The sequence below is a fragment of the Castor canadensis genome, chromosome 7 (genome assembly GCF_047511655.1).
Source record: "Castor canadensis chromosome 7, mCasCan1.hap1v2, whole genome shotgun sequence".
In the NCBI taxonomy this organism is placed as follows: domain Eukaryota; kingdom Metazoa; phylum Chordata; class Mammalia; order Rodentia; family Castoridae; genus Castor; species Castor canadensis.
In genome coordinates, this window is record NC_133392.1 from 31,149,933 (window position 1) to 31,177,495 (window position 27,563).

Here is a 27,563-nt window from a genome sequence, read left to right on the forward strand (position 1 = left end):
GCCCAGGCACAATGACAGACAGCAGAACTTTTTATTTAGGACAAAGGAGAGCTGAAAGATTACTATACAGTACTAATGAAAGCACCTATACCAGGTGATGTTATATAGATTACAATTCTCATGCTAATTCTGAACAACCACAGGTCATGTCAGCACTCCAGAACATCATGGCTGCTTAGCGACATCTGCCATATGTAATGAATGGGAACAGCAGTATATAGTAAAAAACTGTCGTCACTGGTTTATGTGTATTATAATGTAGAAACTCTCATTAGTCACGTGAATAAAGCTCCTTTCTAGGCAGGCACTCTACCACCTGAGCCATGCCCCCAGCCCCCATAAAGCACCTTTCTAAACATTTTGACTTATGTTAAATTATATTGTACTCAAAAAATTCTTTATGGTTAGGTAGGGCAAGCATTACTTTCACTTCGTTGGAAAGTAAGACAAAGAGAGGTATGACTGACTTGCCCAGGGTCACACAGCTAGTTAATGGCGAAATCTCTACCATAGCCTAAATTCCCTCATTCCTAAATGATTTGCCCTTGATCTTTATAGTTAAAGGTTGTTAGAACAGAATGATGTACACGTTTTATATTTCCACTAAGGAAAAAAGAAGAGGAACCTAGTTTAAGCTACCAAGTGGATTTAAGTCAGATCAAAGGAAGATTTTTCTAACAGTGAAAGCTAACCATTGCTGTAGAGAACTAAAAAGAAGCCTATAATATTTATATAAATATTATACATTCTTTCCTGGGAAAAAATATCAAATTGCCCCAAAAGTCCTTCAAAAAGGATGACAGTTTTGTGAAGGAACATGGGTTTTAATTAGAGAGGCCTAAATTCAAATTCCTCTTCTCATTTTACCAGTTACTTAATGTCTCTGGGTCAGCTCTAAACTGGAGATAATACCATCCATCAATGTTGTCATGTCACAGTACCACCACAATATGGTACACTGATGCTATGGCGTTTCCTTCCAGACCTTTTCATCAACAAAACCCTTTTAATACCTTAAAATCTTCAGAACTGAAGCAGGAGGAAAAGCTAGTGATGTAGCTCAGTAGTGGAGTGCTTGGCTAGCATGCACAAGTCCCTGGGTCCAATCTCAATACCAAAAAAATAAAAGGAGAAAGAGGAACAACAATCACCTAAAATATCTAAAAGTAGCTCATATTTTGTTCCTTACTCAAAGCCGATATGCCCACTGAATCAGAAGTTTAAGGAGAGGAGCAAAATCTCGCCTCCTTTCTAATTCTAACTACAGAAGACTGTGCCATGCAATGAATGCCAAACAGAGCTGACAGAGTATTACAGAAATTTTAAAAAGAGTACTGACAAAAAATTGTGCACTGAAATCTATCAGGGATTCACCATATAATGATATTGCTGCTATTACTAAAGAAGAACAGCAGCTAACATTTATAATATACTTTTTATAGACCTATTGAAACAGGAGCAAGAGTTCCTATGGTTCTTGAAGATGTCTAAATGTCTTTCATGGATTATCTCAGCTATTTTCCATTTTATGGCTGAGGCCTCCAGAGAGTAAATAATTTTACCTAAGGTCACATAGTCAGTAAATGGCTAAGCTAAGACAGGATCCAGGTAACCTGATTCTAGTGTCTAAGTGTTATCCACCATGCTGTACTGATCCCATCTAAAACAAAAATACATGTTTTGCTTGCTTAATACAAGAACAGTTCTTTTAATTTCCCCAGGAAAAAAAATTAAGTGAGAAACACAGACTCCATGCAGGCAACTACATCAGCAGTATCTTGTTCAACAAAAGAAGATGCCAGAAAGAGAGAAAAAAAAAAAAAAAACCAGGAAATTCTCCATTTGCACTTTCTCAGCTATGAAGAATTCTAAAGAGAGAATTCTGAAGCAAATTAAAGGAATGGTCTTCTATAATCCACACATTAATAAAAAGAAGGAACCTACTACAGTGGGTATCTATTCGCAAATAATGGTCTTCTTGAGTCTCAGCTACCTGAGAAGGCTGAGGAAGGAGGAGTCCAAGTTTCAGGCTAGCCTGGACAATGTAGCTAGACTCCTGTCTTAAAAAAACAAAGCACAAATAAACACATTCTTTTAAAAATCAGTAGGGTACTCCTTACTTAGCCAGCAGTCTCATTTTTAATTGCATCACAGAAATGTCCTTTGTATAGCAAGGCATTTCAAACAAATACTTCAAGTGGAGCTGCATGCTGATGTTCCTACAGAGAGCAAGAGGGGAATACTCAGCTGATATCCATGTGAAACAATCGCTGCAGTATTTGTAGAGATACAAGTTATATCACACCTACAAAGAAGCATGGTACATTGCACAAGGAGTCATAGCTCCTTTAGATATAACTGTTTGGACCTTCAACTTATCTATTTGTTCATTTTTATACAGTGCTAGGGATCAAACCCAGGGCCTTGGGCATGCTAGGCAAGCACTCTACATTTCCTGTTCTTCCTATTCATCTTTTGCGATAATTGTAGCTATCATGTAGAAATCATTTTCCTCAGAGATAACAATTAATAAAGGTTAAGGACTGGATATTCTTCTTTAATCTAGTTCTGTCATTACCATCTAAAAAAACCAAAGGAATCTTCTCCTGTTTCTATAGTCTGTGAGAGACCTTTGATGAACAATGCATTAGAAAAAAATGAAAACTGCCTCATTATAATCATTAAGGTTTCAAAAATTAGTTGATGACAACTCTGAAACTCTAGCACCTGCCATGACACACTTTGTCATTGGTTATCTGGCCAGTGCAGCTGAGAGTCCAAAAGCTTCCTGCTATCACCAAAGCAGAGTGGACAGGAAGTATTAATGGCCTTGTTAGACCAGCAATAAACAAGGAGTTTGAAACTTCAATTGGTTTAGTGGAAAAATGAAGTTTCTTTTCAGTAAGTGGAATTTTCAGAATAAATTGCCTCCACAGAGTCCACAGATCTTGGGCTAAGGCAATAAGACTGTCTAAAGCCTGAAGGTTGATAGAAAGTACTTAGGTGTCAAGCCTGAGTCCCAAGTCTTTACACACAATTCAACAACCTTATAAAGAAGAGATACATTTTAACCTCAACTTCAAACTATAAGGAAAGAAAATCTATGTTTGTAGAAATATTTTCTGAGAACTCTTAGGTCCTGGAAAAAAAATCAGAAGACAAATGACTCTAGATGTACACTAACTGAGCCACTCAGTACTGTCTTAAAAAGAATCTCCGTTATAGTTATTATCACCAATGTCAGTTATTAGCTTTTCCTTAATTTCTCTTCTACCTAAGATCTAAACCATTTAATAACATCATGGTGATATCATGGCAATCATGGCCCAGTAAAACTACAACAAATAAGGTTTTCTGTCTGGGAGACTATTATGTCTTCACAGGACATTTTTCCTCAGAACATCAAGCAAAAACTATAGAAAAATCCAGGAATAACCTGAGAAGGCCAAACCTATCTCTTGGAAAATAATAGTAGGAGCACAGAGTAGATGCCTTGGTATGTGGAACAGGAGACAAATCCTGAAATGTCTTCCTGAATGTAAGGCTTGAAAACAATTTCTATAAACTTGAGAGGCTTCTAGAAAATGGAAATGACAAAATGGAATAGGCTTCATTCTTTTTTTTTTTAAACACATGCCTTATAGTGTATTCTCGGGGCACTAGAGAAGAACTCACCTCGAGCTTCTTGCAGTTTCTTGAGCTCTGCTTCTCGTTCTGTTTTGCTCTGCTTGCTTCGAACTCCAAGGGCACTGATGACTAACCTTCTGGCTAGGGCTGCTGAAGTCTCAGGTCGCTCCTTTGCTGGCTGGAGGAACTCTGAATGGGAGAAAGGGAGGAAGTAGGGAGTAAGAAAGAGAAAGCACTTCAGCTCCCAGTGATTTAACTCAGTAATTAACATTCAAAATAGACTAACAAGAGCTGCATCAGCAGTAATTAATACAAGCCTGAATAGATGACCATCAGAGGAAATTAACATGGCAATGCACAAACAATCCTGGCTTTATTACCTGCATTAACATAGTTTCTTACAGTGACTCCACCAAACAGCTAAAATGGAGGTAAACAAAGTAGGGACAGCATCAGAAACTAGTTACTGCATTGCTTGTTATTTAAGTGGATGCTCAGATGGTATATTCCCAACACGGTCTTTATCTTTCTGTCCTATAAAACATACATCCTGCCAGCCTAGTGGTATACCACTATAATCCCAGCTATTGGGAAGGCAAAGGCAGGAGGCTAGAGAGTTTGAGGTCAACCTAGGCCAAGTTAGTCAGACCCTGTCTCAAAAATAAAATAAGAAATAAAAGGGCTGGGGCATGGCTCAAGTGGTAGACTGCTTGCCTAGCATCCTACAGGCCCTGGTTCAATCCCCAGCACTTCAAACAAACAAACTTCCCCTAACACAAAAAGTAAGTGATATCTTTACAACTCTGGATGGTGTACAAATGCTAGAAAGAATAACAACATTACCATCAACAAGGAAAAAAAATGCAGCGACAAAGACTCACCAGCATAAGCTCTAGCTTTGGCCTTGGCTGCTCTTGTCGCCTGTGACAAGGGCCTGATCTTCACCATGGTATGTTTAATACCCAAAGCATCACGAGCTGCGAGGAGGAATAAATATAAGGAAGCAGAAGATACAAAGTGGGATGATACAAAGGGAAATTTAGGGCTAGTTCTTACAAAGTATTTCTTATAAAGTGAAAAAAGATGTTATTTTTTTTTTCACTGCAAGAAAAAAAGCAATCCTAAGATAAAGAAAAATCTAAAAAAATTGACAGTGCTTATTTTAGATCAGGGATCAGCAAACTGTGGCTCTATGTTTTGGTAAATAAAAACATGAAACAGAGCAATGTCCATTTATTTGCATACTGTCCGTGGCTGCTTTCTTGCTACAACAGCAGAGTTAATTTTTTTTTCTTTTCTTGGTGGTACTAGGGTGTGAACTTAGGGCCTTGGCCTTCCTAAGCAAGTGTTTTACCCCTTGAGCCACACCTCTAACCCAACAGTAGACTTAAACAGTGACAGAAACCTTTGCCCCAGAAAGCCTAAAATATTTACTATTTGGCCCTTTACAAAATAAGTTTGCAGACCCATGCTCTAGATTGCTCAGGCAAGAGCTAACATTTCAGTATCCCTAATTTCTATGAATACCTCTGCATCAGATCTATCAGAAGCCCAATGATATGTATGTGTGTGTGTGTGTGTGTGTGTGTGTGTGTGTGTATGTGTGTGTGTGTGCATACACAATGGCCTAATCAAATACTTAGAGAGTGGGCATTATAATTTCTTACTGGGTAGACTACTTCAAATTTATTTGTCTAAGGAAAAAAGGTAATAGGTACTATAAGATTTTGTCCCACTGCCTTCTTAAATGTGCTATATGTTTATGTGCTATCATAACTGACGTTTATGTGTACAAATAACCTTGGAAGGAGTTGACTATCTCACCAAACACCACTGGATTAAAGTGAAAAGGGAGGGGGAACACATGGGTACCAGTATCTATTCTATTACATATATTTGCTGAATACAGTGCCAACTGGTTGGAATAGAAGAGGAATAAGAACAAGTAGCAGGAGAAAATAAGCTGACAATAAGAACAGAACACTACAATTCACTAGGTGAATACCTGTAACTGGACTGGAGAATACTCCTAGGGCATGTGTATCGTCTACCCATTTAATATCAAATCCTTTCTTTCTGCAACAAAAGAAAACAATTTTATTTCTTAAAATAAAATTTACTTTTATAAACATCTTTTTAAAATGAAGTGTCTTTTAAATACAGTCTAATAAAGCATTTCCTAAGACAGAGGAAACACTTAGTGGGAATAATGACACAAAAACAGCTTGGAGGACAGAAGAAGCCACTGAAATTTAAAAGCGGTAATATCATCATAAAGAATTACCTGGGAGTATTTTATGTTCCTAGCCATTTTATAGACATGAACTAATTAATCCTCACAAGTCCCTTGGGAAGGTAAAGTATTTAATGCACTATTTCCAAGAGATATTTCTATGGGTAGGGAATGAGAAGAGATGGAAAGAGGAAGCAAACGAGGGGTAAAAGAATACATGGGGAGGTAGTCAGGGAAGGTCACCTGGACTTAATGCAAATGTAAACTGTGTCCTTGAGAGACAGACAGACAGACAGAGAGGTAATTACATTGCAAGATGTCATTCAAATTCTAAAAAAAGCCAAGTAATGGGGAAAAAAAGACAACTATAATCATAGAAGCTTACATACTCTTTCTTACTTGTGGTAGAAGGGAAGAAAGACAAAATAGGAAAAAATTTTGGCAGTCAGGAAAATTCAGGATAAAACAAGTCACAGTAAAAGAATTACCATTCTAGTCTAGAAAGAATCAAAAGAATGAACATTTAATATTATACAAATACCTTTATTTTGGAACAGAATAGTGAGCACATCACCTTTGTGGTATCAGATAACAGTTATTGTTCTTTCAGCTAATTTAAAAGTGCTCATGGAATCAATAGTTCATTGGAAAGAACATGGGTGTCAAGGTCAGATATAAACAGACTCAAGGTTCTCCCATCTTAAGACCTTGAGCAGGTTTAGGCTGTCTTGAGGCTAGGTCCGCTATCTATAAAAATGGGAACAGTAGCTTTCTCACAGAGTTGTTGCAAAAACAGAAACAGAATAATTCAATACAAGGCCAAGAACATGGTGTCGAGCACTGAGTAGGCATCTTATAAATGACTATTTTTATTATTAATAATATTGGTCAGGAAGTACTGATATGAAAATGGTGATGAAACACTAAGTTGATTCTTGTTTCTGACTCAGACATTATTAGGCTTTTGTCTAATTTTAAAAACAATTTATAAATAGCTATAAGGGAAAAAAATTGCTAAAATATCTTCCCTCTTTAACAATGAACCAGGAAAAAAAAATATTCCTTTGATGGAAAAAGGAATAAAGGAAGCTTTGGCAACTGATCAAACAATTTCCTGAATATAAGGGTAAGAATAACTATGGTATAAAATGACTATAGGGTTGAAGGCTGTGAAAAAGTTCAATAGCAAAAGTCTCTGCTACAGGATAGTTTACAAAACAGATGGGAAAAGACCTAGATGAGTTCCAAACAGCCTTTTAGACTTTGATAATCCTTTAAAATCTTTCTCTTTTAGGAATGCTTTAGGATTTGATGGAAAAATGGTCTTATGGATAAGGTTAGGAAAAAACAAAGAGGAGCAAATAATTTGTAAGATTTAACTATTCTTGAGGAAATTCTAGACATCAACAAAATGATCCTTGGTTTTAAGGATTATGGTTATGAATGACAACCTAAGGTAGTTCTGATGTGGGACTTACGTCCATTGTTGGATGTGGAAGATCTATTACGAACCTGAACAAGGCCTGATACTGGGTCTTAATATAATTGTAATGAATCAGATGACTGACCTACACTACATATTCAGAGTAAGGTATACAGCATAGGTTAACTGTCCTCTACGACTCATTCACCCTTTCTTTCACTCAGTTGCAGAACTGATACTTTCCCTCAATTAAGTTTGATTTAACAAATGCATAGTATATAAAAATACAACACTTACTTTTATGAATAAAGCTTTAGTTTTACAACTATTTGCTCACAAATTATCTATGGCTGCTTTTGTGAGACAGGGCAGAGTTGCTTAAAATATTTGTTATCTGGCCTTTTAACAAAGACTGAGGAGTTAAACACCAATATAGAATCTTACAAATTCAAGATACAGCTGAGAGCAGTGGTACACGCTTATAATCCCAACAGCCGGGATATAAATAAATTGAATCTTATTTTTGTAATATTATACAATAAACTTGATTCATTTTAAATATCAGGATTGAAACATTGAAGTATAATTAATCCTTCTTGATATTCACTTTCTTCTAGATTCTGAATGTTTTTCTTAATAACTTTCTTTATGGATTATCTTTTTATTCTTATAGTTTATTTTTTCTTTTAAGCTAGAAATCCAGAGGTACACTTCTGACTTTCTTGCCTTTTCCTGTAACTGTTATCAACTACATATATATCAAGAGTTAGTACAACTATTCTGAACACCACTTAATCAATTACACCTGGTATTTTCACTATATAATTAAAATAAAATTAAATGAATGAAATATGAGTGTAAAGAAGAGTTGTGTCTATAAAGACTAGAGAAAGGTAAAGTCACTTACACAAAAAAAACCCCTACTATATATTATGGATAGGATAGTTATAAAAGACAGAAAACATTTCAGTCCTTAAGAAATGTGCACTCGCCATGTACAGGTGGCTTATGCCTATAATCCTAGCTACTCAGGAGGCAGAGATCAGGAGGATCGTGGTTCAAAGCCAGCCTGGGCAAAAAAAGTTCACAAGACCCTATCTCAAAAAACCATTCACAAAAATAGGGCTGATGGAGTGGCTCAGGTGAAGGCCCTGGGTTCAAAGCCCACTACCACAAAAACAAAATAAGAAAAGAAATGTGCACTCAGGTAACTCCGAAAGTATGTTAAAGTTCTTATTCTACAAATTGTTGATAAAGAATTATGAGGATGATTGCAAGAACTACTCTATCACCATACCAATAACTTAAAAGGGAGGGAAGCGACTTGGTACCACATCAAAAGACTGGCTAGTTAATGGACATTTATATATGTTAAAATAGTTGTGACATATAACCATCTTAAAAATCATTCTCTATTTGACTAGTTCTGAGCTCCTAGACTCTTAGTGTCCTTGGCACTTATCAGAAGGAAGCATGTACCATCTCAATAGCCCTCTTCTTTCACTGAAAGCTTCAAATCCCACAAATAAAATTACAACAAAAGTGATCAGCTCACAGATTAAAGACCATCTAGGTTTAATATGCTTAAATAAATATAAGAATATTGAAAATATATGGAGAAAACAAACTAAAAAATGACCATGCAGATTTGAAAAACAAAAATTTTTAAATGAAAAACATTAATAAAATGAAATAAAAAAACATAATTATTTATGGACAAATTTAACAGCAATTAAGCACAGCTGAAGAAAAAAATAAGTGAACTGGAAACCTTTTTAAAGGAATCATTCAGACTGTAACAGAGACAAAGAGATGGAATATATGAAAGAGTGATAATAAGGATTGAATGAGAAGGTCTTAATCATATCTAACTGGCATCTTACAGGAGGTGAAAGAGACTGGGAAAGAGGCAATATTTGAGAATGTAATGTCTAGAGTTCTCCAAAATCAATGAAGAACACTAGTTTTTCATTTACTGATTTAATAAGCCAAAAATAATCACAACCAGGACAAATAAAATCTATAAAGTCCATTTCACAGTGAATATAAAGAATACCAAAGACAAAGAGAAATCCTTAAGAGCATCCAAAGAGAAAAGATAAGACTGCAATCAGAAGTGACAAGTGCAAGACTGTTAGCTGTCTTCTCATTATTGAGAAGAAGCCAGAAGACAATAAAATATCTTTAAGTTTCTGAAAGAAAAACAACTGTCAATCTAAAATTATGTGCCCAGCAAAAATGTCTTTCAAGAATGAAGCTGAAGAGCTAGGGATGTAGCTCAATGGTAGAGTACCTGTTAAGCATGTGCAAGGCCCTGGATTTGATCTCTAACACTGTAAACAAAAAAGAATGAAACAGAAAGAAAGCCTTAAAAAAACTGAATTTGTAACTAGCAGACTGTTACTAAGTAAAACGATAATGAATACACTCCAAATAGGAGGAAAAAGAATCAAATACATAGTCACAATAGTATGTATGTTGGGTGGGAAATTGAATTAAAAGTCCTTATAATATTTAGGAAGCAGGCAAAAAATTAGCTTTAGTCATTGCTAAGTTAGACACATACTTCATAATTCATAGCATAACCACCAAGGAATAGAAATAGATTATCATTTCAAAAAAAACAGAATGAGAAAAAAAATACCTAATCAATCCAAAGAAGGCTAGAAAGAAGAGAAAAGGATAGGACAAGTAAACAAACACAAAAAAAGATGGCAGGTAAATATAAAAGTATATATTTGGACATATATCCAAATATATCAATAATTACAATATATATAAATGGACTAAATGTACCACGAAGACAGATTTAGGAATTATCACCAATGGTGGTTCTTAAATGTTAAAATGGAGTCTAGAAAGGTTACCTGGCATTTTTAAGGAACTTAGAAGAGTAGTTTGATATAAAAGATTTCCAATGGACCTAGACAACAAACAAATAATAATGCTAGAATATGAAAACATGAGGTGAGTTTTCAGAAAATACATTAAGACTCCATTCCACTTCCCCTAACATTGTCTGCAATACTTACTGGTAACTGCAGAAAACCCGGAGAAGGTCTTCTGTACGAAATTCTTGGGGGAAGTCATAAATTTCAATGACGTGTGGGAACTCACATTCACTGAGGTCTATATCAGGAACTTGATGGTTGTAATAATCAAATCTAGGTTCTTGGATGCTTTCTCTATTCTTCATATTCCCTGATAACTAGTATGGAAGAAACACAAAAGTGACTTAGGTATTTATCACTTAGATTATATAATACATGTGGAATATTTGAAAAGGTGTTGAAATTCCAGCAGATAGCCAATGCATAAAACTTAACTTGTGTTTATCAACAAGCATGTGAGAAAATACACACTTATCCTGATAAGCTCAGTGGTAGAGCACTTGCCTAGCATGTATAAGGCCCCAAGTTCAATCCCTAGCAGTGCCAAAATCAATTAATCAAACAAACAAAAAAGAAAACACAGTGAATAATAAATGGCACATTTTAGAAACTGATTCTCAGACAACAGCTGAAGTGATGAATTAATGTTTTTCTAACCGAGCTTATTTGATCAGGCTCAGCTCATGGCTTCTTTTCTGTAAGTGAACAAAAACACAAGTTTTTTTAAAGATAAAAAAAATTTAGTTTACTTTTTGTTTATGTATTAAAGGGTAAGGAGAGAGCATCTAAGGAATTTGTTAAGATAAATGTCAGTTGCATAAGTAATTATACTCCAAGTCCCTAGCATGAGAGCTACCTAAAGGGATTCCCACATAGGCTAGTAATGAATGGTAATGAAAAATACTTAAAAATTCTACTACCACCCCCCCCAGAAAAAAACCAAAACCCTTAAGGCTACTAACTATTTCACAGTGGAAGCAGAAAAGAAAGGAAAAAAGTGGCAACAAAGTCATGAAAGTCATTGAATATTACCTATTATAAAATCAATATTCTACTTCTAACCACCCAAAACCACCATTCTTGGAGAATCCTCTGTTCAAAGTCCAACTAGGGCTGGCGAAGTGGCTCAAGTGATAGAACTTCTGCCTAGCAAGTGCAAGGCCCTGATATCAAACCCCAGTACGCCACCCCACCCCCGAAGTCCAACTATGTCCCTTTAAGCTTTCCCTCTTTTTTTTTTTTTGTGCCTCTTTCCTCATCAAATAAGGAAAAAGAATTTGCAGTGCCAAGGATACATCTCTTTTCAGAAAAGTAAAAAATGAATTTAATCATTTTATTGGGGAAGGAAGAAGAGGAGAAGGTGATTTAGGTAATAATCACATAAATAAATGCTTATTTATGCCTATGCTTACAGTTCCTGTTCTCCGCTAAGCCCTCAGTTTTACATCTAAAATATGGGAATAACAACAGTACCCACACCTCACAGACAGACAGGTGGACTAAACGAGATGATACAGAAAATGCATAGGCACATGAGTATTCAAAGAAATCAACCTACTAAAACAAATTTTAGAATGCTAACTCTACTACATGCCAAGCACCATGTTAGTTCCACTTTGCTTAATACAGAAAGCAGGAAGGGACTGTTCCTCCACTGTAACAAGGGAAAAGATGAGCTGATCTATACATCATAATTCTTCTTGAGTTCACAAGACAGTTGAGTTTGTAAGAAAACCAAGGGAACCAAAATCCATAGAATGACAAGTTCTTCCCAAAGAGAAACAGAAAACATAAATAATTTTCTCCTTGGTAGAGTGTAGGAAGAAGTAACCAACACACAAGTGGGCAAGAAGGTATCTTAACAATTTTTTCTAATGGCATTAGTGGCTTTTTTTTAATATTAGCATGTACTAATTGTTCAGAGTGGCAAGGTTTTTTTGTTTTGTTTTTGCAGTAGTGGGGATTGATATCAGGGCCTCTAAGTACTCTACTACTAGAGTCACACCCCCATTCTAACAGAATTTTAAAGACTACAGTAGGCTAGTGTTAACAGGTCAGAGCAACTCAGAGTCCTACAGACAAGAGGAATCTGAAGTTACTTAAAAGTCAATCCTGACATCAGGCTCATGCCTCTAATTCTAGTTACTCAAAAGGTGGAGGTTGCAGAGATCTTGAGGACTGTGGTAGAGGGCAATCGGGCAAAAAGTTAGCTAGTCCCTATCTCAACCAACAAAACAGCTGCGCATGGTAGTGTACACTTGTCATTCCAGCTATGCAAGAAGCATAAATAACTAAAGCAAAAAGGGCTGGGGATGTGGCTCAAGTGATAGAGCACCTGCCTAGAAAGTAAGTGAGAGACCCCGAGTCCAGACTCCAATACTGAAAATCACTTTAACTATTTGGATGAGCTCCTTGCATTTCCATAGGAATTTAAGGATCAGCTAGTTAACTTTTGAAAAATGGGCAACTGAAAAATGGGCCTGTTATCTGATTTGGGAAATATCTTAACAATAGCAAGTTTTTTTTCCTATAAATGATCATCGAGGATGTCTTTCCATTTACTTAGATCATTTTTAACTTCTAAAAAATTCCTCAGAGTACAAGTTTTATACTTCTTTTATTAAACTTATTAAGTATTTTATTCTTTTATGATACTACTATACATGAATTTTTTTTTCATTTCATTTCTTGGATTTCTGGTATTGACTTTTTTATTTACTTTGCAAAAACCAAACCAAACAAAGCACTGCACGCTTGTGCATTTACAAGCTGGCACCAAATTACCCACTGTGAGAAGTACAGTCTATACTATAAAATATCTTGGAAATAAAAATCCTAAGAATTGACTATAGAGACAAGGGACAGACAGGATAGTCTGGCAAGAAAATCTGATCATGGTTCCTTGATCTAACCTGGAAAACAAAATTGAATTTGTACACTTACATCTCAAGTACTGAGCACTCTGGCTTCTGAGACTGATTTTTTAAAAAAGAAGTGCTAATAATAGCAAAAAAACCAAAACCCACATGACCTTCCTTTCTTCCCCTCTTTCCCTCCCCTTCCTTCCTTCCTTCTCCTTCCTCCCTCTCTCCTTCTTGCTTCCTCCCTCCCTTCTCTTCTCTCCCTTCCCTCTCTACTTCCCTTCCTCTCTCCTTTTTCCTCCCTTTCCCCTCCCTCCCTCTCTCCCTTCCCTCCCTCCCTTCCTCCCTTTTGTGGTGCTGAGGACTGAACAGAGGGCTTTGGTAGGCAAGCACTCTACCACCAAGCTACATCCCCAAACCCAAAACAGTAATTTTATTTTACACTTCATTAACATATACAAAGTTACATACCCATGGCCAGTTTTTCCACTAACACAAACTCCATTAAAACAGGGATTTCAAACTTTTCCTAAGAGGAAAAAGAACTTCTCATTTCTCCACAATATGGATATTCTTGGAAGGAGCTTATATTTCTACTGGTAGCATGGTTTTTGTGGAGGTACAAGGCCATGTACTAATGGTACTTTCTCTCGAGTATCTCAGCAAAACAATCAAGAGGAACTTGACATAAAGAAAAGAAGACTATATGACATAAAAGGAGGAAATGTCAAAAAAAAAATTAAATGGTATGAAGATGGAACTTAGGACCAGAAAAAAACTGTGAACAGGATAGAGAGGTAGAACCACTGACATAGAATATTAGACATGGTGGTGTAGAACTTTAAGAAAAGGCTTTAAGATCTGAGGAACTGATTTGTTATTAATATCTCTGTCAGACAGGCATGCTGGATGGGCTGTTCTTTTATTACCTGGATCATGGTACACAGACAGAGAACTGAGTCATGGAGAGACTAAGGATATCCCTAAGATTATAAACGAAATTACTGGCAGTTTGAATCATAACTCCAGTCCACTGACTGATAATCTAGTACTCCTTCCATAACAAAGTGAAATGGCCTAACATTAAACAGAATCAGAAATACTGTCAATAACAATGTTCACGACAGCCAGTTCTTTCTGATTAAGGATTTATGGACACGAGCTGTTATAGGAGGGAAGAGGAAAGGAAGATAAATAAACATGACAAAATTAAAAAGACAACAGTGTTCTTCATTTCTTTTCAATCCTATATTTTAGACAGCACAAAGACTATAGAATGGACTAAGTTCCATGAACTCTGCTTTGATCAAAAATCATTAATTCTGTATTTAAAGCTCCTATAATCTGGTCCCAACCTACCTATGGTAGGTAGAATAACGGCTTTCCAAAGGTGACTGCATCCCAATTCTTGTAACTTATAAACAGGTCACATTATGTCACAAAGGTGAATTAAGGTAGCAGCTGTAATCAAGAGTGTTAATAAACTAACTTTAAAATAGGGAAATTATTCAAGTGGGCCAAGTATAATCACAAGGGTCTTTGAAAATAGGAAGAGCTCAGAGGCAGAAGAATCAGTGTATTAGGATATGAAATGCTAAAAACTTGACTGGTCATTGCTGGCTTTGCAAATAGAAGGGAACCACCAGCCAAGGAATGCAGTCTCTAGCAGCTAAAAAATCCCCTACAATCTCCAGTAAAGAATCCAATCCTGTCAACACTTTGATTTTTATTCAGTGAGACCCATTTTGGACTTCTGACCTCTAGAACTGCTAAGATTATAAATCTGTGTTATTTTATTCCACTTAGGTTCTAGTAATTTGTTACAGCAGCAATAGAGATCTAATATACTACTTTTCTTGCTTTATTTCATGTCATCCCATACAATATGCCACATTCCAACCAAAGAGTAATGCTCAACAAGCCTACACATATCTTGCTCTTCCTGCCTATTGTTTTGGTCACATTATTTTGCAAATGATTTTGCATCTGCATTTTCCACATTCTATGTGGACACAATCAAATACCATCTCTCCTATGAATCCTCCCCTGAATTTCCCAAACCATGGGTAATCTAATCTGTCCTCTGTACTTACAAAACTCTTACCTCCTTTGCACTTTTATAGTACTCGTTACACAAAACCTTATTTACCTTTCCGTTCTTTGACAGCTCCACCAGAGACCATCTTCCATCACTGGATTTCTACCCAACACCAGCTTCCATCAGTATCTACACAGCATCAATCAGAATCAAAAACGCGACATCATGGAACCCTAGCCCTTGGAAAGTGTCCCTACAAAAAGAGCAGAGCCATTTCTCCCCACCAGCTGGCTCAGAAGTTTCCACCAGAAACAGCAGAATGAACAGGTAAGCATCACGCGCCATGCACAACTCCCCTACCTACCTCCTGGGAAATAATCCAGTGCAGCCCCTGGGCAGACTGAACCCTCCCCCCCAAAACAAAACTGAAAAACAAAACCAGGAAACTGTAATCTAACACTAACAGTGGAGGTGGGGTGGAACGCTGAACCTGCCCCAAAGAACTGGGGTGGGCAAGAAGCCAAACTCTCAGGACCAAACTCTCAGTGAACAAATGCCTATAAAGTAGCAAAGGCTGGGAGCTGGAGTGGGCAACAAGCCAATCTCCCAGAGGAGCCACCAGAACCCAGTAGGGATCGGGAAAGGCATGAAGGCTGAGAGTGGGAGTGGGGTGACAAGCCAACCGCCCAAAACAGGGCAGGAAGTGGATCCCAGAGCCAACTCTGGGACAGAGGACAGCATTCAAAACTGAATTGACCCACCTAGCTGAGGTAGGAGCTGACCAAACAGAGCTGCAGCTAAAGGGTAACAACAGCTCTGACCACCCTACATGAGCAGGTAGACTTACCTCACCTCACAATTCCAACTGATCTTGTGGACAGAAGGAACCAAATACTACTCACAAGCCAGTCACCTAGTGAAACTACATCAGAGCTTCTGCCTGTACACCAATACCAGGATTGGATGCCTAAGGAATAACTCCAGATCTTTTACCAAAAGACTTAACTTTCTGTGGTTCCTCAAACTGGTGTTTTTTATTGTTGGTTTTCTTTTTATTTTTGTTATTCCTGTATTATTAACTTCACCATCACTAGTCTCTTATACTTATTTTTACTCTCTTTACTTTCCCTCCTCCTCCTATTCTACAATCCACTGCTCTCCCTCCCAATTCCAAGTACTCTTTCTGCTCCTTCCCGTCCACTTTTCCCCCCATGTTCACCCTCCCTTCCTATCCTCCCCCAACCTGTCACCACAATTCCCCTCCCTCCTACACACTCAGCACCTGACTAGTGTACTGTACCAACTGTACACAACTCCAGCCCCCTGCAGCCCTGACACAAGCACCCTCCACTACAACAGAAATACACCCCAACACACAAAAGGGCCACAAAACCCAGCAGCCCACATACCACTTCCATCACCACCGTCCCTTTTCCCTGCCCCCCTTTTTTTAGTGCCACCTTTACCAATTCCCCAAAATTCTATAACTAGCCTAAAAACCATTACCCACCCCAAATCCCACTGTTTATAGATATTATCTTAAAGGGGTTTTCTATATAATATGTAAACAACTGCTCTGGCATTGAACCTGTGAATTTGTTATTGCTAAATTACACCTCCAAGCCAGGGACAGAAAAGGCACATCAACCTAGCTAACAACCAAGTCAGTCACAACACAAAAAATTAAATCAGGCAATCAAAACCACCAACTAGCCTACCAAAAACATAGTTGCACAGCACCAAGTGGAGCGATGGGAAGAAGGAGGAGGGATGGAAACCACTCACCTCAAAAAATAATTCAATACAGTATTCAGTGAGAAATGAAAAAAATGGATACCCAGTTCCTGACCTCAACAAAACAATGATAAATGTCACTAAGAAACCCAGTGACACCCACAAAAAACCCTCAAAGAAGAAATTTTGGAAGCTATCACCGAGAAATTCATGAAGATACTAGACATGGTTAAACAGAATATACAAGATGCACTCAAGAAATTTCAAGACACCACAAATAAAAAACATGAGAAGACACAGCAATAAAGGAACTCAGAGAGGACTTCAACAAACACCAAAGTGAAACAAAGGACACTATAAAGGGAGATACAGGAATTAAAGATGACAATACAAAATATAAAAGAGGAGTTGAACAAAGATATGGAAAACCTCAGAAAAAAGAATCAAACAAATCTTGTAAATAAAAAGTCCTTTAGTCAAACAAAAACACAGTGGAAGGCCACTCCAGCAGACTAGAATAAGTGGAAGACAGAATCTCAGAGGTCAAAGATAAAATAGAAATTAAAGAAAAAAATAGAAGAAAGCTTAGTCAAAGAACTTAAGAGCTATGAAAGGAATATGCAGTAACTCAGTGATTCCATCAAAAGACCAAACCTGAGAATCATGGGCACTGAAGAAGGAGAAGGTGCAAGCCAAAGGGATACGTCATATATTCAATAAAATAGTAACAGAAAATTTCCCAAATCTAGAGAAAGTTTTGCCCATTCAGATACAGGAAGCCTCAAGGACACCAAACAGACTTGACCAAAATAGAACCTCCCCACAGCATATGATCATTAAAACAACAAGCACAGAGAAGGCTGTAAGAGAGACAAAACAAAGTATAAAGGTAAACCCATCAAAATAACAGCAGATTTCTCAACAGAAAACTTAAAAGCAAGAAAAGCATTAAGTGAGGTATTTTGAGCACTGAATGAAAATAAGTTCAGCCCTAGGATACTCAACCCAGCAAAACTATCATTCAAAATTGATGGAGCAATAAAAATCTTCCACAATAACTAGAAACTAAAACAATACATGACTACCAAGCCACGACTACAGAAGATTCTACAAGGAATTCTGCACACAGAAGATGAAAGCAAAGAAAACCACAAGAGGACAGGAAGTATCAAACCACAGGAGAAGAAAAGACAAGTAATCAGAGTAGCATTGATTTGACTGCATACAATCAAATCCTTAAACAACAAAAACAACTAACTGGCAGGAATCACCACATATCTATCATATTAACAGCAACAGAAAATACACAAACAACTGGAGGCTGAATAACACATTGCTCAACGATCAGTGGGTCATAGAAGAAATAAGAGAGGAAATCAAAAGGTTCCTGGAAGCTAGTGAAAATGAAAACACCACCTACCAGAACCTATGGGACACAGCAAACGCAGCCCTAAGAAGAAAGTTTATAGCCATGAGTGTATATAATAAAAGGACAGAAAGAGCTCAAATAAATGACCTAATGCTACATCTCAAAATCCTTGAAACATAAGACTACACAAAATCCAAAATAAGCAGATGGAGAGAAATAATAAAAATAAGGGCTGAAATTAATGAAATAGAGACCAAAAAAAGCCAAAGAATCAACCAAACAAAGAATTGGTTCTTTGAAAAAATAAACAAGATTGACAAGCCCCTGGCAAATCTGACTAAAATGAGGAGGGAAAAAGACCCAAATTAGTAAAATCAGAAACAAAAAACAAGAGATAACAACAAACACTAAGGAAACCCAGGGAATCATCAGAGACTACTTTGAAAACCTATAGTCCAATAAATTGGAAAATCTTGAAGAAATGGACAAATTTCTAGACATTATGACCATCCAAAACTGAACCAAGAGGGTATTAACCACAGACCTGTAACATATAATGAAACTGAAGCAGCAATAAAGAGTCTCCCAAAAAAGAAAAGTCCAGGACCTGACGGATTCTCTGCTGAATTTCACCAGACCTTTAAAGAAGAACTAATATGAACACTCCTTAAATTTTTCCATGATATAGAAAAGGAAGGAACACTGCCTAACTCATTCTATGAAGCCAACATTACACTTATCCCCAAACTGGACAAGGACACCTACAAAAAGGAGAACAACAGGCCAATGTCCTTAATGAACATCAATGCAAAAATCGCCAATAAAATAATGGCAAACTGAATCCAACAACATATCAGAAAGATCATTCACCATGACCAACTTGGCTTCATCCCAGGGATGCAGGGATGGTTCAACATATGCAAATCTATAAATGTAATACAGCACATTAATAGAAACAAAGACAAAAACCTCTTGATCATCTCAATAAATGCAGAAAAAGCCTTTGATAAGATTCAATGCCACCTCACAATAAAACCTCTAAGAAAACTAGGAACAGAAGGAATGTACTACAACATTATAAAGTCTGTATATGTCAAACCTATAGCCAACATCATACTTAATGGGGAAAAACTGAAACCATTTCCCCTAAAGTCAGGAGCAAGACAAGGATGCCCAGTCTCCCCACTCCTGATCAACACAATCTTGGAATTCCTAGCCAGAGCAATAAGGCAAGAAGAAGAAATAAAAGGAATACAAATAGGTAAAGAAATAATCAAAGTATCTCTATTTGCAGATGACATTTTCCTATACCTCAAAGACCCAAAAAATTCCACCCAAAATTCCTCGACACCATAAATAGCTTCAGCAATGTAGCAGGATATAAAAATCAGCTTACAAAAATCATTAGCCTTTCTGTACACCAACAATGAACAAATTGAGAAACAATATAGGTAAACAATTTCATTTACAATAGCCTAAAAAAAATCAAATACCTAGGAATAAACTTAACAAAGGATATAAATGACCTATATAAGGAGAACTACAAACCACTGAAGAAAGAGATCAAGGAAGACTACAGGAGACGGAAAGATCTCCCATGCTCATGGATTGGTAGAATCAACATAGTAAAATGGCTACACTATGAAAAGCAATATACCTGTTCAACACAATTCCCATCAAAATTCCAACGACATTCATCACAGAGATTGAAAAATGTACCCTAAAGTTCATTTGGAAACACAAAAGACCACAAATAGCCAAAGCAATACTGAGCAAAAAGAGCATTGCTGAATGTATCACAATACCTGACTTCAAACTATACTACAGAGCCATAGCAATAAAAACAGCATGGTACTGGCACAAAAACAGATATGAAGACCAGAAGAACAGAACAGAGGACCCAGATATGAATCCACAAGCTATGCCCACCTTATTTTTGACAAAGGTGCCAAAGACATGGAGAAAAGACAGCCTTTCTACAAATGTTGCTGGGAAAAGTGGTTATCTACCTGTAGAAAACCAAAACTAGATTCTTACCTGTCACCCTGTACTAGTATCAAATCAAAGTGGATTAAGGATCTTAATATCAGACCCAAAACCTTGCAGTTAGTACACGAAAGATAAGGGAATACCCTGGAAACAACAGGTTCAGGCAAGGACTTCCTCAGCAGAACTCCAGCAGCCCAGTAACTAAGAGAAAGGATGAACAAATAGGACTACATGAAATTAAAAAGCTCTGCACAACAAAAGAAATGGTCTCTAACTGAAGAGACCACCCACAGAGTAGGAGAAATATTTGCCAGCTTATACATCAGACAAAGGACTCATAACCAGAATATACAGGGAGCTCAAAAAACTAAGCTCTCCCAAAATTAATGAACCAATAAAGAAGTGGACAACTGAACCAAACAGAACTTTTTCAAAGGAAGGAGTCCAAATGGCCAAAAAACACATGAAAAAATGTTTACCATTCCTGGCTATAAAGGAAATGCAAATCAAAACCACACTAAGATTCCACCTCACTCCTGTTAGAATAGCTACCATCAAGAACACCAACAACCACAAATCTTGCAGGAAAAAGAAACCCTCATACACTGCTGGTGGGAACGTAAGCTAGTACAACCACTTTGGGAAACAATACGGCGGCTTCTTAAAAAACTAAACATAGATCTTCCATATGATCCAGCAGTACCACTCCTAGGGATATACCCAAAGGGATGTGGCTAAGGTTATTCCAAAGGCATCTGCACACCCACGTTTATTGTAGCACTATTCACAATAGCCAAGTTATGGAAACAGCCAAGATGCCCCACTACCAACGAATGGATTAAGAAAATGTGGAATTTCACTCAGCCACAAAGAATGAAATTTTGTCATTCGCAAGTAAATGGATGGAACTGGAGAACATCATCTTAAGTGAAGTTAGCCAGGCTCAAAAGGCCAAAAGTCACATGTTCTCCCTCAGATGTAGATTACAGACCCAAAACAAATGCAGTAATATTATTGGACATGGGTCACACACTAAGAGGAGAATGTGCATGGGACAAATAGGCAAAGGAAAGGAAACCTACAACTTGAATGAGGTTGATGTGCTCACTGCAGAGGAATGAATAAAGTAATCTTAAACTGGCAGAGGCCACTACAGGAAGGAGACCAGGAAGTAGCAAAGAGGTCTGGCAGAGATGAACCAATGTGGGTTGCAATACACATGCACATGGAAGTAATGCTAGGAATCTCTCTGTATAGCTGACTTTATCTCAAACTAGCAAAACCACTAGGTCTTTCTTATTATCTCTTATGTTTTCTCTTCAACAAAATCAGAGAACAAGAGGGCAGAACAGTTCTGTTGGGAAGTGGGGGATGGGATGCGGGGTAGGGGGGAAGGAGTGGGGAGGTGACCTAAACACACATACACACGTAAGTAAATAGAAAAATGACAAAATAAAAGAAAAATAATTAAATACTCAACAAAATGATTTTAAAAAAACCCAAAAAACCTTACATTACAGCTAGACCTCTCTCTTCCTCCAACCTTATTCTGACCACCTAATCATCCATACAACAAACATTTAAAGGATGGTTAACATACATAAGAAAAAGAACAAAGAATTTTAACATGTAATAAGGCTATAGGAATGAAGAAAGTACCACTAGTAGCCAGAGCAGGAACTGTGCTTACTCGTCTTCACTGCCCAAGAAATAACACATTAATAAGCCAGTGAAAGGTATGATAGATACAGAGTGTACCAAGGCACAGAGCCCTCAAGGAATAATGTATATGTTAAATAATTCAGTGTGGTTACTGCAAAGATAATGTGAGGACTTGGGGGAGTATCTGAATTTTGTCCCCCCAAATTTCATAAGCTGCAGTCTTAAACCCTCAGTAAGTACCTCAAAATTGTGATTACATTTGAAGATAAAAGTTTTCAAGTAGGTAATAAAGTTAAAATAAGTTCATCCAGATAGGTCCTAACCCAATATGGTCAATGTCTCCTAAGAGGAAATTGGGACACATATGTATACAAAGGGAAGACCATGTGAAAACACAGGGAGAAAATGGCCATCTACAAACTAAAAAGAGAGATCTCAGAAGCAAACAATCCTCCCAACACCTTGGTCTTGAACGTCTATCCTCTAGTCTTGTGAGAAAATAAACCTTTATTGTTTAAGCCAACCAGTACGTAGTATTTTGTTTATGGCAGCTCTGGCAAGCTAATACCTGGAATAAGGTTGAAGTTTTAGTTTCCTCACTCACATTCTGGTTCCATAATTCAGATGTAAGGGACAGGTCATATTTACCTCTATATTCCTGTACTGCACAAACTGTCTTGCACAAACTAGGCATTTAACACATATTTATAGAATAAATAAAACACACATGCCCCCAATTAACTACCATAATGCATGCTTAACATGATTCTATCAAGAGTTCTGTCAATAAATATTTGATTTATACGACATATATATTTTTTAAAGATGTTTCTGGATGGCACCCTAAAATTTGGGGAGAAATGGTAATTTTTTCTTTCCCTTTACCAATAAACTTTAATTACCCTAGTTAATAAATTATTAAGGAAATCTAAATCAATAAATCTTCTAAACCTCTGATAGTGGCAAAATTTAGGACCTATCTAGGATCATTCCATACTTTTTACAAACTGGTCTCACAGCCTGGAACGCATTTTCTGGTCATGACCCTTCTTCTGCCAAGACCCAACTTTAATCTTTACCTCCTCTTGAAGCTCTCTATCAACCCCAATTTGGTAATCTCTCATTTCCCTGTACTACTACATCAAAACACCTCACAGTTGGATATATACCATATCTCATCAGTTCTAAGATATACCCTTTTCACATTCTAGCATCTCTGAAATAAGGATGCATCTTATACTCATACATATTGTCACTGTTTGCATACACATGAATAAGCATCAAAAGTACCAGTACCAAAAATGGCAGAGCATGGTCTGAAGCGTGAAAGAAAATTCCAGAGATAAAAATAGCTGTATATAAGTGCAAAGGTGGCTTAAGAATCCAGCAACAATGATGCTTGGTTCTTTTATGTACTTTTCTTGTTGTTGTTTTTATTTTTTTGGTGGTACTGGGGTTTGAACTCAGGGCTTCATCCTTGCTGGGCAGGTTATGCACCCTTTTAAAGAAATGATGCATCAAAGTTCTTGATGGCACCGTGAATGATACTAGACAGAAAAGCATCAATATCAAAAGAAAGGATTAGACTGTGGACATGAAGTTTTAGCAAAATCTTAACCTGTTTATTTTACCTACACTTTCCTTTTGGTGTATGTAAAAGAATGATATATGACAAAAGTTATGTCTAATTAAATCTAAAAGAAAACTTACAGTGTATATATTAAAATTCTAAGGGAAAAAGCATTGCAAAGTTTCCTTCCTTCTTAGTGATAAATAAAATAATGGTGTATTTCACAATCAACTGCATTTTCAATTCAGTAATATATTCCTTTATTTTTCTAGCCAATTCTGTGAATAAGTCTCATTAGCTCCACAAGAGTGTAAACTCCTTAAATACTTTTTCTTTCTCTTTTACCCTTCACATCACCAAGATAACTGGGCAAAAACAGCTATTCAAAATCTGCTGACCAGCTGAAGACTATGAAAAGAAACAAAGACTGAAAATCAAAGAAAGAGTCCAGGGCTGGAAATCAAGAGGTAGGAGTTCTAGTGCTAATTCTGGCACTAACTAAACCTTAGCTAGAACTAGGTAAATACAACCTTTTTAAGCCTTAGTTACCTTATCGCTAAAACAAAAGAGAGCCAGACTAGATGAGATCTAGAGTAGACTCCTTAATGTTTAAAGAGTTTATAGTCTTGTGGTGCTATTAAGAATTAATCTCATAAATAACTTCTTAAAGAATTACTTTAATGGTTCCTATTCTGGGGGTATAGTGTGATAATTTCATGTATGTATAAAATGTGTAACAATCAAATCAGGGTAGTTAACATTTCCATCCCAAAGAAATTTTTGGGGGAGAGAGAGTTTCATTACGAAAAGCCCAAGGTGACCCTGAACTTGCAATCCTCTGCTTCCACCTCCCAAGTGCTAAGATTATAGGCATGTGCCACATGCTAGGCTTCAAATTTTAAACTTTTCGTACTAGCACATGATAACTGTACTTATTTATGAAGTAGAGTGTGATCTTTCAGTACAGGTACATAGTAAGTACTGAGCAAATGTAACATTTCCATGTCTATCTTTATTTTGTGTTTGGAGTTTTTGAGCTCCTCCCTTCTAATTATTCACAATACACATAACAGGTTATTATGAGCTACAGTCACCCACTGTGCTGTAGAACACTAGAATTTACTAACTGTACTGTTATCAAACCTCCCTCTATTCACAGTCTCTGATAATCATTATGTTACATTCATATTGACTTTTTTTCTTACCATATACATGAGAGGGAACACACAGAACTTTGTCTTCCTGGGTCTGACTTACTTCATTTAACATAATGCCATCTGGTTCTATTTATTTTGCTGAAAATGTAATTTTTTATGGCCAAATAATGTCCCACTATATATATCCCACATTTTCTTTATTCAATCATCTGTTGATGGGTATTGAGGCTGATTCTTTCTAACAAGCTATTGCTACTAGTTGGTGGTTATAAAATTACTACAGTTGATTCAAAAGTCCAAGAATATACAAGAAACCATCAAGTAAATATCCTGAACTGACATGAGCCTGGACCTAGTTCCTATTCAAACAGAAAAGAAAAGTTAACATGGCAGACTGACCTTGGCATTCTTGGAAAGTTGTGAGACAAGACTTCTTCTTCTTCCTAGTATGCTTGGAAAGACTAATGGGGAATATCACTAAAGAAGTAGAATGGTTAAGACTGGACTGGACTGGATTAGTAAAACTAAGTCAAGCAGATAAACACTAAAAGTTTAAATCTTCCCAAACTAGTCATAGTAGCTTAACTCAAGAACTTCAATGATATATTCAGTGACAACAGCACTCCACAAAGCCTAAGAAAAATTGCAAAGCTGACAAAATTGGCACTTCTTGACTGATTTCTCTAGACTCTGATACACGTTTTCTTTATGCTATCGTTAGCTACTTAAAAGTCTTGCACCATATGCAGGACTGTTTTCCCATAACAAAATTTCTCCTAATGAAGGAGGAGATATTTAGTCCTTGCCCATCTAGACCTCTTAGCAACAGGCAACAGACACATACTTTTGACCTTCAACAGCAGACTCCGACCCAGTGGTTTAAAGAGGTAAGCCAATCTTAACTCAGGCAAGCAGTAATAGCACAACCCACCATCTGAAGAATTAGTAACTTAGTCTTAACGCTTTAAGTTTGGCATCTAGTATGCCTGGACATTCCCTTTACTTTTCCTTAATCTCAATTTTCGGCCAATCTACACAAAAGATCTGCATAAAATTATAGTTAGCAATCACATTCCCTCTGTCCGAATTCTAGGCCTTATGTAAATCTTTAACTTTCTAAACATACCAACCTAGACTCATCACAACAAAAAAGACTTCTGATTATGATTTTTTTAAACTACTGCCTACCCACTTCAGCAGTCAGGCCTATAACTGGTCACTCTTTTCCTCCTTAGCATTCTCTTTCAAAGGTTGGCAACAGAATAACCAGCTTATCAGTATTTTCTGATACAAATGATGAAATTAATTCAAGTCAAAGTGTACATAAAGTTTAATTATCCCAAAGGTATGCTTTTGTCTTCAACCAAGTTTTTCAACATAAATGAATCTTTTGTTCTTGGATGTAGTTGTCTGGTTTTTTTTCCTGACCAAGGTAGGCAGTATATTCTGATTCTCTTTACCAACTCTAGCCTTTGCCCTCCCTGCTATTGTCACTAAACAGGTAATGAATTCAATGGAAGAAACATTATCATCAGCATTATGTCATACCATTATGCCTCTCCATGAACCTTAGCTCATGGAGTCCACTGAAACAAAAGCACTGCCAAGAATGGAACAAGGCACAACAGAGTTGCTGAAACTTTAGCAGAGAAATTTTTTTTTTTCAATTTTCTTTTATTATTCATATGTGCATACAAGGCTTGGTTCATTTCTCCCCCCTGCCCCCACCCCCTCCCTTACCACCCACTCCGCCCCCTCCCTCTCCCCCCATCCCCTCAATACCCAGCAGAAACTATTTTGCCCTTATTTCTAATTTTGTTGAAGAGAGAGTATAAGCAATAATAGGAAGGAACAAGGGTTTTTGCTGGTTGAGATAAGGATAGCTATACAGGGCATTGACTCACATTGATTTCCTGTGCGTGTGTGTTACCTTCTAGGTTAATTCTTTTTGATCTAACCTTTTCTCTAGTTCCTGGTTCCCTTCTCCTATTGGTCTCTGTCGCTTCTGAGGTATCTGCTTTAGTTTCTCTGCGTTAAGGGCAACAAATGCTAGCTAGTTTTTTAGGTGTCTTACCTATCCTCACCCCCCCTTGTGTGCTCGCGCTTTTATCATGTGCTCAAAGACCAATCCCATTGTTGTGTTTGCCCTTGATCTAATGTCCACATATGAGGGAGAACATACGATTTTTGGTCTTTTGGGCCAGGCTAACCTCACTCAGAATGATGTTTTCCAATTCCATCCATTTACCAGCGAATGATAACATTTCGTTCTTCTTCATGGCTGCATAAAATTCCATTGTGTATAGATAACCACATTTTCTTAATCCATTCGTCAATGGTGGGGCATCTTGGCTGTTTCCATAACTTGGCTATTGTGAATAGTGCCGCAATAAACATGGATGTGCAGGTCCCTCTGGAGTAACCTGTGTCACAGTCTTTTGGGTATATCCACAAGAGTGGTATTGCTGGATCATATGGTACATCAATGTTTAGCTTTTTAAGTAGCCTCCAAATTTTTTTCCAGAATGGTTGTACTAGTTTACATTCCCACCAGCAGTATAAGAGGATTCCTTTTTCCCCCACATCCTCACCAACACCTGTTGTTGGTGGTGTTGCTGATGATGGCTATTCTAACAGGGGCGAGGTGGAATCTTAGTGTGGTTTTAATTTGCATTTCCTTTATTGCTAGAGATGGTGAGCATTTTTTCATGTGTTTTTTGGCTATTTGAATTTCTTCTTTTGAGAAAGTTCTGTTTAGTTCACTTGCCCATTTCTTTATTGGTTCATTAGTTTTGGGAGAATTTAGTTTTTTAAGTTCCCTATATATTGTGGTTATCAGTCCTTTGTCTGATGTATAGTTGGCAAATATTTTCTCCCACTCTATGGGTGTTCTCTTCAGTTTAGAGACCATTTCTTTTGATGAACAGAAGCTTTTTAGCTTTATGAGGTCCCATTTATCTCTGCTATCTCTTAGTTGCTGTGCTGCTGGGGTTTCGTTGAGAAAGTTCT

At 37.1% G+C, this 27,563-nt stretch overlaps 1 protein-coding gene across 6 annotated transcripts in view; it reads right to left on the minus strand.

Annotated features, from left to right (window-relative positions):
- The window catches only part of R3hcc1l (R3H domain and coiled-coil containing 1 like), a 96,687-nt gene that overhangs the window by 5,421 nt on the left and 63,703 nt on the right, over positions 1–27,563 (minus strand). For 3 of the 6 annotated variants that reach the window (XM_074078567.1, XM_074078569.1, XM_074078568.1), the window contains exons 3-6: positions 10,316–10,491; positions 5,633–5,703; positions 4,509–4,604; positions 3,676–3,816 (exon numbers count right to left, since the gene is read on the minus strand). In XM_074078567.1, coding sequence (XP_073934668.1) covers positions 3,676–3,816; positions 4,509–4,604; positions 5,633–5,703; positions 10,316–10,491 — 484 coding nt within the window. Of the gene's footprint in view, positions 1–3,675; positions 3,817–4,508; positions 4,605–5,632; positions 5,704–10,150; positions 10,207–10,315; positions 10,492–27,563 lie in introns of those variants that run through there. The other 3 variants (XM_074078573.1, XM_074078572.1, XM_074078570.1) reach the window with 3 other exon arrangements.